Here is a 16,007-nt window from a genome sequence, read left to right as displayed (position 1 = left end):
TACTGAAAAAGGGAGCCTGGGCACTAGTCTGACTGCAGAGCTAAGGCCCAGGAAAGGGCCTGGCATCGTGAGCATCGCAGATATGGGGGGGGGGGGGGGGGGGGAGGGACTCCACTGAGTGCAGCGGCCCAGCCGTGGTCATCCTCCCTTCCCGGCTGACCTTTGCAAGTTCATTACGGGCAGCCCCTTACTTTTGTAATCAGGCACACCTGCAAGGGTGTTTGAAAACCAGCCTTCTGAAGGCCAAACAGTAGACTTACATGACAGCGAGGTTCCATTCTGGCAAAGATACGTGGTAAATGCTCTTGCTTTGCTCCCAGTAGAGGTGCTTCCTCTTACAGTCTCAAAGGTTTCTTTGTTGCTTTGTTCTATGTTTTTACTTGCCCTGGGTGGTTGTTTCTTCGAGAAAGGGGTTAGGGAAATTAGGGTGAGTTCAAGGGGACTGGGGAAGAGGCAGCAGGCATCTCATTCACTTGTCCAGTAAATACTGACACCTCACCACCGGGAATACGGTGAGGGCAGAAACAGCCAGAGCCCCTGCCCTCCCGGGGCTGCCGTGTTCAGGGAAGACAGAAGCTTCCCCAAATAATCTAACAAGGTAAACGTGCAGCCAAGCCAAGTGTCATTAGGGAAAAGTGTGCGAGTCCCTCCACGCCCGTGCTTTGGGGGCGTGGCCCAGGCAAGAATCGGGAAAGGCTTCCAGAAGCAAGCGTCCCTGCAGTTGTGATCTGAAGGTCAAGTGGTGCAGGTGAGAGGGCCAGAAGGTGGGCTGGAACAGGCTTCAAGGCAGCCAAAGAGGTAATGGGGCCAACCATCCGGGTCCGCTGGGCCGTGTTCGAGTTTGCTTCTGCCCCGCGAGGAACAGGCACCCACTGCAAGGCCTAGAGCAGGGGTGGAGTTAAGATCAAACTCACATTTTGAAAAGATCCTCCCTTCCCAGAGGACTGGGACCCTTACCGCTTCTCAGGGACCTTCCAAGGATCCGGGAGGAGCGGGGGTGGAAAGAAGGGGGCCTGTGGCCCGGTCGAGCAGCCCGCTCCCCCACCCGTGCCCCCCCCCCCCAACACGTGGGCTCTCTGGGGAGATGTTGCCAGCCGGGAACCCGGTGTCTGCCAGCGTGCCGCGTGTTCTGCAAGCACCGTGCCCCGCGTGGGAGGGGCCAGGAGACAGAGACGCAGGGACCCTGATGTCCAGGAGCCCAGAGGCTGAGCTCCGCCCGCGCCACAGCCTCCTGCGGCCCCGTGGCCACTGGGGAGCATCCTGCCCGCCACACCCGGGGCGGGGTCAGAGAGCATGACTGGGTGTTTCGGCCTCAGTGTTTGCCAGACGTCTTTTGTTTCCACGGGGTGCTCCGAAGGGGGGTGAAGCGGGTTCCGAGATGAAGCCGCTGTGAGGCGTGCCGCCGGCACCTACCCCTCGCGGAGACTCCCTGTGCTTGGCAACTCGGGGAGGCCCTCCTCCTCAGGAACCATTTGATTGAACTCCTCTTTTCCGTACTAGTGTTGCAAAGAACACGACTTGGGAAGAGCTGCCTTACTGCAGTTTCCAGAAGCAGCGTAGCGCAGCGTAGCGCAGCGTAAAGAACGAGCTTTGAACGCGGATCCTGAATTCACGACTTCTTGGCTTTGAGTCCCTGGAGGCCAGCTGTCTCTGTCCCCACAGCACCTGGTTCTCTTCCGCATCCATGGAGATGCAGGTCCGTGGGGAGCGGACCAAGTAACGCAGATCTGGCTACACGGCTGGGCGGCTGGCCGCGTCGGTAGAAGATTCACGGGTCTTCTACCCGCGTTGTCATTCACTCGAGAGAGGGACGGTTGCCCACGTGAGTTCCTGGCCCCCCCAAAGCCCAGCACCTGCCAGGGGCCACGGCACGATGAGCAGTCTTTGCCCGCCAGACAAAGTCTAGCTGAGCGAGGTGGGCCCAGAAAGGTGGTTCTGTGATTTACTTGAAAGGGGGAGTTTGGGGAAGACCATGGGAGGAACAGGAGCTTCCTCTCTCTCTCGGGCTCAGAAAATTGATTTCAAGGCATGAGAACCAGCACTGTGTTTTGTTACTGTTTTGTGGTTTTGGGGTTTTTTGTTTTGTTTTGTTTTGTTTTGTTTGTAACTGGAATAAGTAACACTTACTTACAAATACTATTATAAGACATTTAAAGTGTTGACGGTGGTGATTTGCTGTATGTATCCATTGTCAGAGGATTCCCCCATCAAGTTAGGAACACAGCCATTACCTCAGATACTTACCTTTTTTTGTTCTTCTGGTGAGAACGTTTAAGTCCTACCCTCTTAGCGATTTTCAGTTATACGCGACACGGTGTTACCAACACGTTGTGCGTTAGATCCTCAGACCTTACACATCTGATAGCTGTAGGTTTGTACCCTTTTACCAGCTCTCCTTAGTTCTTCCACACCACCCCCCACCGGCTCCTGGCAACCGCTTTTCTATTGATTCTATGAGTTCAACCCCCCCCCCCCCCAACATACACACACACATAAGTGATACCACACAGTATTTGTCTTTTCCTGTCTGGCTTAGTTCGCTTAGCGTAACGCCCAGCAGGTTCACAGTGACAGAATTTTTCTTTCTTTTTTAAGATGAAACAACATTCCTCAGTGTACATATACCCCATTTTCTCTATCCAGTTATCCACTGACACTTAGGTCATTTCCATACCTTGGCCATTATGAATAATGCTGCGGCGGACATGGGAGTACAGATAGATCTTCGAGATAATGGTTTTGTTTCCTGTGGATATGCACCCGGAACTGGGATTGCTGGATCGTAGGGTAGTTCTGTTTTTAATTCCTTGAGGAATTTTCATACCGTTTTCCATGCTGGCCGCACCGATTTACGTCCCCGCCGACAGTGCACAAGCCTCTCTTTTCTCCACGTCCTGGCCAACACCTGTTATCTCGTCTTTTGGACACCCGCCATTCTGACAGGTGTGACCGCCTCATTGCGGTTTTGATTTGCATTTCCCTGACGATGAGTGATGTGGAGCATCTTTTTGTGTCCCTGTTGGCTACTGAGTACTCTTTTGGCAAAGGGTTGGCACCTAGGGTTCTCCTACCTTGCTTACATGCCTGAACGAGGATTTGTGTGATTTTTTTTTTTTTCCCCCTGAGCTTCAATGAGGAAGAGTCAGCCTGGCCCCAGGGGATTCGTGGTGGGAAGACATGGAAATGGGAACTAAGAAAGAGGAGAGCAGGAGGAGGCCTGGGCTGGTGAGGAACGGAAGGCCTCTGGGCACAGCTGGCGTGCGAGGTCCCCTCCTGGTCTTCAGCTCAGACACCGAGCTGCTTCTCTATAGGCTGGGGGGCCGGGGGGGGGGGGTTCCTGCAGGTCTCCACAAATGGATTTCGTTTCACTCATTTTCGGCCAGAACTCCAAGACCGGTCATTTCACATGCTTGCCCTTTGTGTAAGGAAGTTCATGTCCTAACTTTGCCGGGATGGCCGGAGGCCAGCTGGCTGCTCTGCGTCACCGAACGAGGGTGGCATCAGGCCCTCCGAGAGTCGGGGTCCTGCGTCTTCTTGGGCCATGGGCACGGGGTGGGAGCAGAACCGGACCCTGTGCGGAGCCAGCTGGGTGGGGACCGGGGAGCTGTGGGGTTTTAGCCAGCAGATGGGCCGGCACGTTTTGCCCTCAGTTCTTAGCCACGCTTTAATGCAGCGATTAGAACACGTGTCTGGGTGCGGCTCCTAAGAAGAGAAAAGAAAAATGGCGTGAGAAAAGTCCAGAGAGGAGTAGGAGAGGCAGGCTGACCCTCGGAGCCAGGTGTCGGCCCACATTCCGTTCTACCCGCGGCTGGAACGGGACGAGCGGGGACGGGGGTCCTGGGCCTGCGCTGCCTCGTGCGAAGTGGACCACGCCCTCAGCTCCTCCGGTCTCCCCGCTTCCAGAAGGAAACCTGAGCAGGACAGGACTGTGTTACTCATCCGAGCACTGACACGGGCGTTTGCTGGTCGGTTGGGACATTTGGGCTTTTACTTCGTGGGGACGGACAGCGTACTCACGTCCTCAGCCCAGTGTGCTGAATTTCCAAGTGCTTTCACAAGACACTGCTGGCAGCCACTTGGGAGGCCCCTGGTCTTTCCCCTCGGCCGGTCTTAGTTGTTGGGAGAGCAGCTCTCTTCCCTCCTTGCCGGCCATGTGCTGTGCTCTCTGGGGTAATCCAGCCTCCATGGATGTGTGCCCGCCTCTCGGCATCCAGCTTGGCGTCTCAGGGAAAATACCACTAGCGCCGGGCCGGCCCGGGGTGTGGGGCTCCGTTTTCGGCCCGCGAAGCTTCCGCGGGGCTGGGAGAGCATCACAAAGGAGGCTCCTGGCTGGCCGCCCCTCGGGGAGACCCTCTTCTCGTTTCTGCCGCCCCCTGGCTCCCAGCCTTCCCCCGTGTGCCTTTTCCTGAGCTTGTTTTCTCCAGGTCTGGGGTTTGAAGGCCTGACTGACCTGCCGCCTCCCACCCTCAGTTTCTTGCCCAGTTGAAGCTCATGGACTACAGCCTGCTGGTGGGAATCCATGATGTGGAGCGAGCCGAGCAGGAGGAGGTGGAGTGTGAGGAGAACGACGGGGAAGAGGAGGGGGAGAGCGACGGCACCCACCCCGTGGGAACCCCTCCGGACAGTCCTGGAAACACGCTCAACAGCTCACCGCCTTTGGCCCCGGGGGAGTTTGACCCAAACATCGACGTTTATGGGATTAAATGCCATGAAAGTAAGCTGAGCTCTTACCACCTCTTTTTATCTATGAAGTGATTTGATTTTTGCATCGTTTCCCACCAGTAATCATAATCCCGGTTAAAAGTCTGCTGCCCTCCAAGGCTTATTCTCCAGAGCCTCAGTAGCTGACTCAGGGACACGAGCATGTTAAGGGTAACTCACCTCTGGTTTTGAAACGGGATGTGATCGGGCCCTTGAATTTTGTGATGTTGGAATGGAGTGAAGCCACAAACTATGTAACACCCACGTACCCACACTTAGGTGCGGACAGATAACATATAGAAGAAATGTTTTTGGAATTTTTATTCTTCGCCACCTCTTACGTGGATCCGAAATGTCAGGAATCCATCCTGAGCTAGGCACACACGAGGTCCCTAGTGTGCCTCACGCGGGAGGGAGGCTCATGCGGACGCCCTGGAGGGCCGGCGTCTCCTCGCTACCGCCCCGGCCCCAAGCTGGCCCAGGGCGTGGGATGAGGGCGTCTGGTCTGCTTTTGTGTCTGTCTGTCCTCTGCTGTGCCCCCTGGCCGCCCATTAAGGGGTCTCTGTGGCCCTCTTGTCTAAGTGAGCCCAATCTTAATCCTCCAAATCTGGGTGACTGGATATTTGAAGGAATATCACCTTCTACCTTAGCTACTGAGACATGAGAAAACCAAGATGATTTGGAGGTAGGATAAAAAACAGGCCTCTTATTTTTTGAGTAATAAAAATTGTGGTTCATCATTGTTTAAGAAAAAAAAAAAGATGTGGCATATCAGCCAAGTGAGCTTGAGTTATTTTGCTCCCCAAAATTTTCTTCAGTGCAGAAAATGAGATGTAGTCAAATGTACTTTCCTTATTGTTTATAATTAAAACAGCCTATTTGTGGAAATACGTGGAAGACGGATCTTAGAGATGATAAATGCCTTTCTGCAGTTCTGATGCTAGACTCAGAATTATGAACGGTTGTAAGGACAGGCACACCTCAGAGGTGTTGCAGGGTCAGTTCTAGACCACCACCACCACGTGAGTCAGATGAATGTTCTGGTTTGCTGGTACATATAGAAGTTATGTTTACACTGCTGTATAGTCTCTTAAGTGTGCGATAGCATTATATCTTTAAAAAACAATGTACGTATCTTATTTTAAAAATATTGCTAAAATATACTAATACTAACCATCATCTGAGCTTTCAGTGAGTTGTGATCACTGATCACAGATCACCATGCAAATACAGTAATGAAAAAGTTTAAACTATTGCTAGGATTACCAGAATGTGACGGAGACACAAAGTGAGCAAATGCCATTGGGAAAATGGTGCCAACAGACTTGCCTGACACAGGGTTGCCATAAACCTTCAATCTCTGGAAAATGCAGCCTGTGCAAAGCGCCGTAAAGCAAGGTGCGCCTGTAGTTAACGGTCGACTAGGAGTAAGGAACGTAATTCCGTCTACCTGTTGTATGAGCATCTCTCTTTACACCAAAGCAATCCATAATCGTTAAAGAAAATGCAGATTGACAAAAATTAAAAACCATCTCCGCCTTGGACCTCTACTGGTAACATCCTAGGGTGATACTTTTTTACTTTTTGAATTGAGAGAGAATTGGGGAAAGTTAAGCTGTTTAACTGGGACATGCAGGAGTTACGTGGATGCTTTTTCCAAATTACGATTTTATTTATCAGTTAACTTTTTTTGTGTTTGGGGATAGCTGATACACAGTGTTAACGTTAACTTCCGGTGGACAACACAGTGATTCTGCCGTGCCCGCACCTGCCCACCTCTCAGCCCTGGTGCCGAGTCATTGCTGTGTTCCCTACGCTGTGCCTTTCTGCTCCGTGACTTGTTCCTCCCATAACCGGAAGCCGGTCTCTCCCAGTCCCCTCACCCAGTCTGCCCATCTCTCTACTCCATAAAACATGGAGGAGGGAGTAAAAGTTTTTTTTTTAGAATGTGTTTGAACTTACATGGACATGGCCTTAGTTTTCAGACTCCTCCAAACCCTGTTCTGTCCCGAGTCCCTCACCCCCAGGACGTGCCTCTCCAGGTGGCGTCATTTGTCCCACAATCACTGCTCTCTCTCATCCCTTTACAGACTCGCCCAGGAAAGAGGTGTACTTTATGGCAATTATTGACATTTTGACTCATTATGATGCAAAAAAGAAAGCTGCCCACGCTGCAAAAACCGTTAAACATGGCGTAAGTACCTCCACTTTGTTTCCTTCTCTGCTCTTGGGCCCTTGCTGCAGTCTGGAGTGCGGGGACCAGCTGTGGTTGCCTCCCTCCCACTGAGCTGTCCAGAGTCCCTCAGGGGTTCTTGTTACCTTGGGGGGTCATGTTCCGAGTGCGAGATTTGGAGCCGGCAAATGCCAACAGCTGATACCAGCTCCCACCACGACTCCCTACGCTTGGGGCAGGTCACTTCAACTCAGCGGCCAGTCGTCTTTTTCCACACTGGGGTATTAGCACACACGTGCATCTCTAGAATATTGTGCAAATTCGTTTTCGTTTGAAAAATGCTTCAAAGACAAAGTGAAGATAACTAAGTGTTTTAACACGAATTCTCAAAGCTGTAAAATGTTCAGAACTGAAGCACTATTCTATGCTTCAGACACTTCCCAGATATGCAGTATTATCTTTCTTTTTGCACAGTGAATTGTGTATTTTTTATCACAGAAAACGTCTGGGTGCAAGATCAAAGTTTAATAACATAAATTCCTCACCTTTACTGTTCTTGCTCTAAATTATCACTATTCTAGGCATATGTTGACTTACTGAATCCCCATGACAAGCCTGTATCCCTGTTTATCAGTTGAAGAAACTGAGGAAGAAAGCGTAAATGGTAACTTGTCAGGGTCACGGCACTAGAAAGTGGTAGAAATGGGACTGCTCCCCAGGCCCTAGCCCAGCCCCTTGCTCTGTGCCAGTCCCGGCCCCATGCCCTACCAGCAAATCCCACCTGCCTGGCTGAACCTCCCAGGTGGTGAGTATCCATTATGCTTGTATCGTAGAGATTCACTTTGGCTTTCCAGGTGTTGCTAAAAAAGCTACAGACCCCCATCCCATAGAGACAGACTTGTGTCTTGGCTTGTTCACACTGGAAGGAGCAATAGTGTGTACAACCAGCCAGGATACCCCAAACATCAGCCTCTATTAAAGGCTCTTTTTCTGTATCTTACAATCAGGCTAGGCTGCCCTCCCAGCAAGGGAACCAGCCCAAAACCATATTCTGTTTGCCAAAGTAACATTCCAGTTGCACCATCAGCTACTACTTACGGTATTCCAACCGTGTGCAAAGCATGATGACCAAGACCTCCCCCGGCCCAGTGAAAGTGCCGGAACTCCTGCGTCGGTGAGAGAGGAGGGCACCCGGCGGCTCTCACCTGCTGGCATCGCAGCCTCCCGCATGGCATTTGTGAAGTGTGTGCGTGCCGGACGCACCGTCCCCTTCCCCGATTCTGAGTCTGGGCCCAGAAGCTGGGGGAGGTCCCTCAACGGCTCTGTAGTCATTCTGATGCTCACCTCTGATGGCGAACCACGGGCATACTACAGAGACAGAACTGGCTCAGAACCCCGATTTCAGCTTTCCCGGCCGTGTAACCTCGAGAGCTTCAGGTCCCCTCACTAAGAAGGGAGCCCCACTGCCTTGCTGAAGGGGTCTTGTGGAGGAGACGTGAGGCGACCAGGCCGAGCGCCGGGGAGGTGCTCCGTGTTCGTTCCCCTCTTTCCCCATTCTCACCGTAACATCACACGCCATGTGAAACTGGAAATTTGCCGTGGCAAACGTGGCTCCACTCGAGTCTCCACTGGAAGACACCAGCCCAGCTCCGTCATACACCACATGGCCTGAAACTGTGTTACAGTTTGCATCTGCAGGAGCAAGACATTACTCTTAGCAAAGGAATGCCGTGCTGAGCTGCTGGGAACTATTCTCTGCCTTCGAGGCCCGGACTCGTCCGTGGAGATCCCAGTGGCCCAGGCCAGGCATGGAAATTACAGGTTCCCCAGTGACTATGGGTGTCTAAAAATAGCACCTGGTGACTTAGTAAAACTGGTCTTGCCCTTTGCAGCTCAGGAAACTGGCTGGTAACTCCAGACCTCGAGTCTGGTCGCCAGCATCGCCTCTGGTAATAGGAAGTCCCCCACTGAGCCCCCTCGAGGGGCCCCTGCTTCCTTGCTCTGGGCGGGTCACTGTGAAGGGGAACAATGGCACTGCTGTGCCCTGCTGGGGGAGGTGCGATCAGCAGCCTCACGTCCCACCTGGTTACGGTGCCAGCTGACACGGACCCTGCTGCTGCCGTCACCCCTCTCTTTTGCGCACTCAGCCACTTACCCGGGTCCTGGGAGAGAAACGCAATCCTAGGTCATTGTCGGTGGAATTCCCCTTCAGCCGAATGTTGCCGTCTGTGTCATTCTCAAGGTATCTCCAATCTGTTCTCCCGAAAAACAAACATTGATTACATGGCTTCCGAATGTAGGCCACACGGAGTCCACTGTTTGAAAGGAACATCCCAGACGTGGCTAGTTCAAGGTGTTTTTTTCAGTTGCTACAGTCACAGTATGTGTGATAACAGCATCCGTGGTTCAGCCTCTCTGCCTCGTTTTCACACAGATCCTAAGAACCTGGACCATTCAGATATTCAGATGCAATATCCAAGATAGAATTCTGATTCTGTTTTAAGAACGGGGCACAGATTATTATTATTATTATTAGCTTTATGTTTAGCTGCAATTGAAAAAAATGCTCTACCTACTGAGTAGTGATTATATCGATATTCCTCTCCTTTCCATCTGACTAGGCTGGTGCAGAGATCTCGACCGTGAACCCAGAACAGTATTCAAAGCGCTTTTTGGACTTTATTGGCCACATCTTGACGTAACCTCCCACATGACCTTGGACGGACATGAGCATGGGAAGGACAGAGGTGGCTTCGGCGTAAGAAAAATGAAAACCAAACTCAGTGAAGCACACCTCCTCGTTTACATCTTCGGGCCAAGATGACTGATTTGGAGGCTACTCGCTTTAACAGCTACCTGATATTTCCCAGCATCGTTCTAGCTATTTCTGACACGTGTGTGTGTGTGTGCGCGTGTGTGCGCGCGTGCGTGTCTTAAAATTAATTAATTAATGAAAACTGATCAGCTTCAGTCAGGGTGTGTTTGGGCAACAACCCTCTGATTCCAGCTGTGGACGAATGAATGAATGAATGAGCACATGCGGGGGGAGGGGATGAAGGAAATGCATGTCAGACCAACCACGTTGGCATCACACGATAAACTGTGGATCAGTTTATTTTTTGGAGTTGAAAGATGTGACAGTATTCATAATAATAATGAAGATAATAATAATGATGATAATAATGATGGTGATTAAAAGAGAAAACTTACTGCGAATGTTACATTTCTACCACGCACGCTGACGCTCCTTAACAGCTGTGCCCCAGGTCCCTGGCACCAGGCGGGGGCGTGCCCTGCTTCAGGGTTCCGCCTCCACACGGTGTCCAGGGGGGCCCCCGGGGTCCGGGAACAAATGCCCCTCCTCCAGCAAGAAGCTGATGCCCCTAGTGACTCTTACCTGTACATTTTTCACCTCAGTAAGTATGTCCAGGAAAACTGCTTACTTCTCTTTTCTTGCCGGGAGCTTCTTCACTGTTAGACTCTTATGTTGCAATATAGGAATTTATGCTACAAAATAAAAATAAAGCTTACCTGAAAAGTGCATAGTTTCGGGCAATGGTATCTACATCTCCTACTGTGGGAAGGTGAGCAAAGCATTTGAACTCTCCTGTTAACGATGGATGGCAGATCTAAATTAGAAGATGTTTATGTTTGACCATTGTGTAAACAGTGGTATTTTGTTATGAATTATCCCTTTAACTGAAACCCTCAATTTTACTGTTTACATTATTAGGAAAACAGGGATATTTTTGAATCTAAAAATTTAATGTACAGCATGTGATTTTTGAAGTTTACATGTAAAGTCATTTTACAGTGTAGGTGAAATAATGTTTGTCCTATTCTGAAATGTACCCTGCAGTCATGTTTTTGGGTGAGTGTTTTATTCAAAGTACACGGTAGGCAGTCTTCTACAATGAAAGTAAAAGGTGGTTTTGTTTCCTCCAGATGTACATTTATCAACCCGATTTTTTTTTTTAATGTTTAACCCAAATCTGGTTATGTAAGTTCATTGCCCTAAACTGTGCTGATTGTGTTTTAATCAGTTTATAAATTTTCAACATCGATCATGTATTTACCAACTTTCTGGCATTTTCTGAAAGGCGTCAAGCTAAAATATTAGACTTGCTTAGAGTAGGTTATCAACTTATACACTGTGCTAAAGCTGTGCCTTTGAAATTCTTTGTTTAAAACATGAGATGATTTTTGTAGGCAGTTTCAGAAAAGAAAAAAAAAAAATCCACCCTCCAGTGATTACTTACAACTCACAAATACCCCCTGCCATACTGCCTCTTCCAGTGACTTTACTTCAGGGCTTATCAGGGCTGCAACTGCGCCCAGTGTGTGTGGGTTTACTTCAGAAAACACGTGCTGATGGCAAGTCAGGACCTTCGGAGGCCAGCAACACCACCGTACCATTATGGACTTCCCCCGGGTTCGTCCTCCACGGTAGATGGTGTCACCACCACGACATGGTTGTCCGAATCCGCATTTTACCCATTTGAATTAATCAAGACTGGTTTGCCCCCCCCCCCCCCCCCCCCCCGTTCATTCTGGAATCAAGTCAGTTCGAGTATTCTGAAGTTATACTGTGGTTTCTTTGGCCCAAGACTACAGAGGTGAGACCCTGAAGTAAAGATAAGGTACCCATACATTATTTGAGTAACTATTTCCTTTGTGGCCAGTGTGTGTATGCTTTTAGAAGTTTACAAAATGCTTTCTTTTTGTCTGTAACAGTCTCTGTCATTCATTTCTGTCGATAAACTATTTGGACAGAGTGAGGAAGTTTGCCTTGTATCTCCTAGTGCTAACAATACACTCCAGTCATGAGCCAGGCTTTACGAAATAAAGCACTTTGATGACTCACAAAGTGGATCCCTCGTTCCTCTGTCTCCACTGGGTTTCTCTCTAATGCAAATAAATTTAAAGACTCGGTACTAAGAGTACCTTTAGCTGCACCTTGAAGAAGTACAAGTAAAACCGAATCTCTTCACTACCTAGAGCTTTGCCTTCAACCTGTGAATTAATTAGTAAACAATGGAAACTTCCACACCAAAATGGACTTGCTGTAAGATGAACAGAGAAAAGAAATCTCTTCAGTGAATACCCTATAAATATCATTTTCTTTTCCATTTTTACCAACCACAGTTCTATGTCAGCATTTTTTGAAACTCTTATTGGGCCACCGCCGGCGGACGGAAGGCTCTCTCAGAGCATTCCACCGTCATCGGGGCCAGGTTAGCAAACACAGTCCGTTTGGCTACAGCACTCGTTTTGAAAATGCGTATTTGTTCTAACGCGACTGATACGTGAGGGAAGGATCGGGCATGATGTACTTTTCCCATTTAGTCGTGTGCACTTGAGTCCACGAGAAACACGAGGTGGACACAGAAAACTGCACCTGGCCGAACGGTGCCACACAGGAATACGCAAGCCATGCACCCCTCAAACATCGCCAACTCCCTCGGTTTCTCCCCATGTGGGCAGTCACCCTGGGCTCTACCTGGGGTTACAACCTCACGTCTGACTTCAAATCACTCCTTGCTCTACTTCACAACAGTCCCAGAGACGCAGCCCCTTCCAGTGTTTCCTACCACAGGCACCCTTCAGGTCCTCTTCACGATAACCTGCCACATTTATTGTGTTATTTGTCCATTTCCTGGCCACTTAGCAACGCTTAGAACTACTGCTATTTTTATTAGGTTCCTCTTTTTATTTTAGACCATATCAGTGATGAAGTTTTGGGGTGCTGTGCCCCTTAGTCCCAGTATTCCCATAAGCTCTGTGGGTTTTCTTGTGCAAAGAGCAATGATTTAATGTTCTGGATTGGATTCACACTGGTCCTAGAAAACTGGTTACTGCAGATTCACAGAAGGGCAAAAGTTGGTATGAAGCATTAATCCTTAACACGACACTTCTGGAAATAAGTGATTAAGGGTTAAGTGCAAGAGACCAGGGGTTGTGGATGCTGAGCTGGTAACGTATACAATGTATAAATGTATATAACGAAGTGATATAGTGAAGAGGAAGCAAGGCCAAGAGGTTGAAACATGGAGTTACACCCGGGAGTTCTTAACATCGGTGCTCCGAAAGCCCCCAGCCGTCACTGTACACGGAATGTTTAATTGGCACAAAGTCAGGGGTCACGGTATATACTGCACATAAAAAGCCTTCTTCCAGGTCTCAAAATACCACTTTCCATCTCTTCCTCCCTCCCCATCTTCTTAAACAGCATTTTATTCAGCTCCAGCCACATTATCTGGAGGCCGCGATGTTAAAAATATAAAAGTCGCTCTCCCTAAAGGGCGGAGACTTGCTGTGCCCTTTGAATTCCCAGGCACAGGAGTTACGTGCACAGCAGCCTTCGCTCAGTCCCCTTCTCCCAGACTAACTGAACTGCCGCCTTTAAACGGCTGGCACATCAAAGAGGCACTGGTGGCAAAGTGGCCCCGAAGACCAGGAAAGTGTCTCTGGAAAAGGAGAGTTGATAAGTTACCAAGAACCGTTACTGAAAGTTCCTTCTTTCGGAAGGGGTGGCTTTTCATCTAAACCGAATGCCCTCCAGAAGCTTGTCTTAGTCCTGTTTGTGACGCTGTGAAAATCCTGCCAAAGGGCGCTTACATGCCAGAGTCTGGAATTTTCTCTCACTCTTAAACGCTCGTGTTTGACTTTTTAAGAGAAGGGACAAGAGATCAGGGTTTCTCGGAATCCAGCGTGATGCATCCGTGTTCCACAACCCCACACTTACTGCTGGAGGAGGCGTCACGGACGAGGAACCTCTGGCCCACACAAGCTAGGTGACTGGCCCGAGGGCACATGATCGTGGCCAGCAAGGCCAGGGCTGGAACCCCGGCAGCTCAAGATTGGAAGTTGAAGGCTTGACTGATGGACGCAGCACCCTCTCCAGACTCCAAGACCTCACCACCACCCTTCCTTCGGCAGGGCTCCCCTTTCCCAGGCCCCTCAGCTGTGTCTGGAGAGCCCCCGCCAGCAGGCAGCCTCCTGGGTTTTGTACCAACCCTCCCACGGTTCGTGTTATGAGAGTCAGTCTGTATTATTCCCTTTCCTATCTTTTTCTCAGTCCAACAGCATTTTCTTTACTGTTGCCTGACTTTTTAAATCGAGAGGTCTCACTTTTCCGATGGCCAGTTTGGAAAACGGTCTTAAGCGATTAATCCCTCCCACCAAATGAATCACTCATTTTAAATACTTTTTGTAATATGCTTCTTTCTGTCTCTCCCTTTCTCTCTGCCCGCCTCCCTTGTCTACACTTAAAACATATGAACGAGGCAGCTTCTTACTGATTAGAGCAGGAGTCAGCAAGCCACAGCCAGAGGGCCAAATCCAGCCCAACACATGATTTTTGTAAAGTTTTACCGAAACACCTACGCCCGTTCACGTATCTTCTATCGCGGCTTCCAAGCCACAGTGGCAGAGTCAGTAGTTGTGACTGAGACCCGACGCCCACAAAGCCTGAAACACTTACGAGAGCCCTTTACAGAGCACGTGTGCCGGCCCCTGAAACAGCCTCATTTTAGTACCGCGAAGTAGTCCCCGCAAAACCGTGGACTTCGGCTACGATTGCCGTATGATCCACAGAGACCTTCCTCCCCCCGATCTGGAGTTGAGATTTCTTTCATTCTTTTACTACAGGTGTGGCAACGTCATGGTCGCCCTCGGTTTTTACTGAAGTTACACTGCCTTGTGAATTTGTTTTTGAGTAAATTGCTGTGGTCATCTTAAATTAGCATCGCAGTTACCAGTGGAGTTGACTGAGAAATCCATTTATAGAAGTCATTCAGTCAATCACTTTGTTAAAGTCCTATAAAAACAGATGACTGCTTCAACATATGTGACATTTTCTACACAACTTTAGTATACTCATATACACTTAACAAAATTTGGGGGGGGGGCCTCAGATTGTATTAGTTAAGGATCCTGTAGCAACTAATATGTGCTACTTTTACTTAGTTTTAGCAAAGATTTTAGTACCAAAATATAAGGATTTCTGTTTTACCGGTGTTTACCTACCACTTTCCCCCCTCAAGCTTCCTCGTGGTCTGGGGATGAATAGTTTATTAGCCTGGGGATTCGGTGCCTTACATGGCCCCAGATATTTTTCCCCAAAAGTCCAGAAGGGAGCTTCTTCCTGCTTTGGTTGTACTTACACATCTCCAAACCAGGGTTTGACCAGGCCAAAGGAGGGAGTTTTCCGTTTAAATTCTGAGAATAGAACCCATCCTCCCACCCCACCCCACTCCCACGTTTTGTCCAGATGGTAAAGTTGATTTACTATAAATTAGCAAGTCTTTCTAAAAATAAGGAACTAATCACAGAACAAACAGAACACGTTACTGTGGTGGGTGATACTCTACAGGGCACACAAAGTGGAATATCTTCACGTTGTCACATAAGACTCCCCGAATCGAACACTGAATGTTTAACTACGAAGCCATATGGTTTTTTCTTTTAATATTTTCCTACACGGACTTAGGAATTTAGCTTTTAATCAAATAAAATGCCACAAAGAGAGGGGCGCCTGGGTGTCTCAGTCAGTTAAGTGGCCAACTTCGGCTCAGGTCACGATCTCACGGTCCGTGAGTTCGAGCCCTGCGTCGGGCTCTGTGCTGACAGCCCAGAGCCTGGAGCCTGTTTAAGATTCTGTGTCTCCCTCTCTCTGACCCTCCCCCGTTCATGCTCTGTCTCTCTCTGTCTTGAAAATAAATAAACGTTAAAAAAAAATTTTTTTTAATGCCTCTTTTTACCAAAAACAAGCAGCAGCAAAAATGCTAAAATATACAAATGAACTGTATGTATTGATCACCGCTCTAGTGAACCAGATAGACTAAGGGACATCTGGGATTTGCTGACCGGACGGACACACACCCACTGTTCCCATGTGGGGGCGGGATACGTAGGCCAGGGATGTACAGATGCTCTTGGCTTTTGGTCCTCTAAATGATGTTATGTAAAAGGGTTTTTAAGTCATCAGTGTGATGAAATTCAATTTTCACCAAGTCCTTACGTTAACTCAGGGGTCCCTCACATTCTCTCACTTAAATCTCATACCGTGGTTTTATCTTTATTATTCTCTTTTCACAACTGAGAAGACTGATGCTCCAACAGAGTGGTAAAC

At 49.1% G+C, this 16,007-nt stretch overlaps 1 protein-coding gene and 1 long non-coding RNA gene across 8 annotated transcripts in view; one reads left to right on the top strand and one right to left on the bottom strand.

Annotated features, from left to right (window-relative positions):
- PIP4K2A (phosphatidylinositol-5-phosphate 4-kinase type 2 alpha) overlaps positions 1 to 11,741 on the top strand; it is a 194,312-nt gene extending 182,571 nt beyond the window's left edge. For all 6 annotated transcript variants that reach the window (XM_045060992.1, XM_045060993.1, XM_045060995.1 and 3 more), the window contains 3 exons: positions 4,471 to 4,714; positions 6,792 to 6,895; positions 9,496 to 11,741. In XM_045060992.1, the coding sequence (XP_044916927.1) occupies positions 4,471 to 4,714; positions 6,792 to 6,895; positions 9,496 to 9,576 (429 nt within the window). In that variant the 3' untranslated portion in view covers positions 9,577 to 11,741. The remainder of the gene's footprint in view (positions 1 to 4,470; positions 4,715 to 6,791; positions 6,896 to 9,495) is intronic.
- Positions 99 to 10,383, bottom strand: LOC111561290. 2 transcript variants are annotated; one of them, XR_002743676.2, is made up of 4 exons: positions 10,272 to 10,383; positions 9,030 to 9,127; positions 2,675 to 8,566; positions 99 to 881 (listed from the first exon to the last, which is right to left on the bottom strand). It is a non-coding gene; the product is annotated as an uncharacterized LOC111561290 (long non-coding RNA). The 2 variants fall into 2 exon arrangements; XR_006600344.1 differs by lacking the exon at positions 99 to 881 and having other exon boundaries at positions 3,119 to 3,702; positions 8,436 to 8,566.
- Positions 11,742 to 16,007: the final 4,266 nt, after the last annotated feature.

This window comes from Felis catus, chromosome B4 (assembly GCF_018350175.1).
Source record: "Felis catus isolate Fca126 chromosome B4, F.catus_Fca126_mat1.0, whole genome shotgun sequence".
Lineage (NCBI taxonomy): Eukaryota > Metazoa > Chordata > Mammalia > Carnivora > Felidae > Felis > Felis catus.
This window is presented reverse-complemented; position numbering and strand designations above follow the sequence as displayed.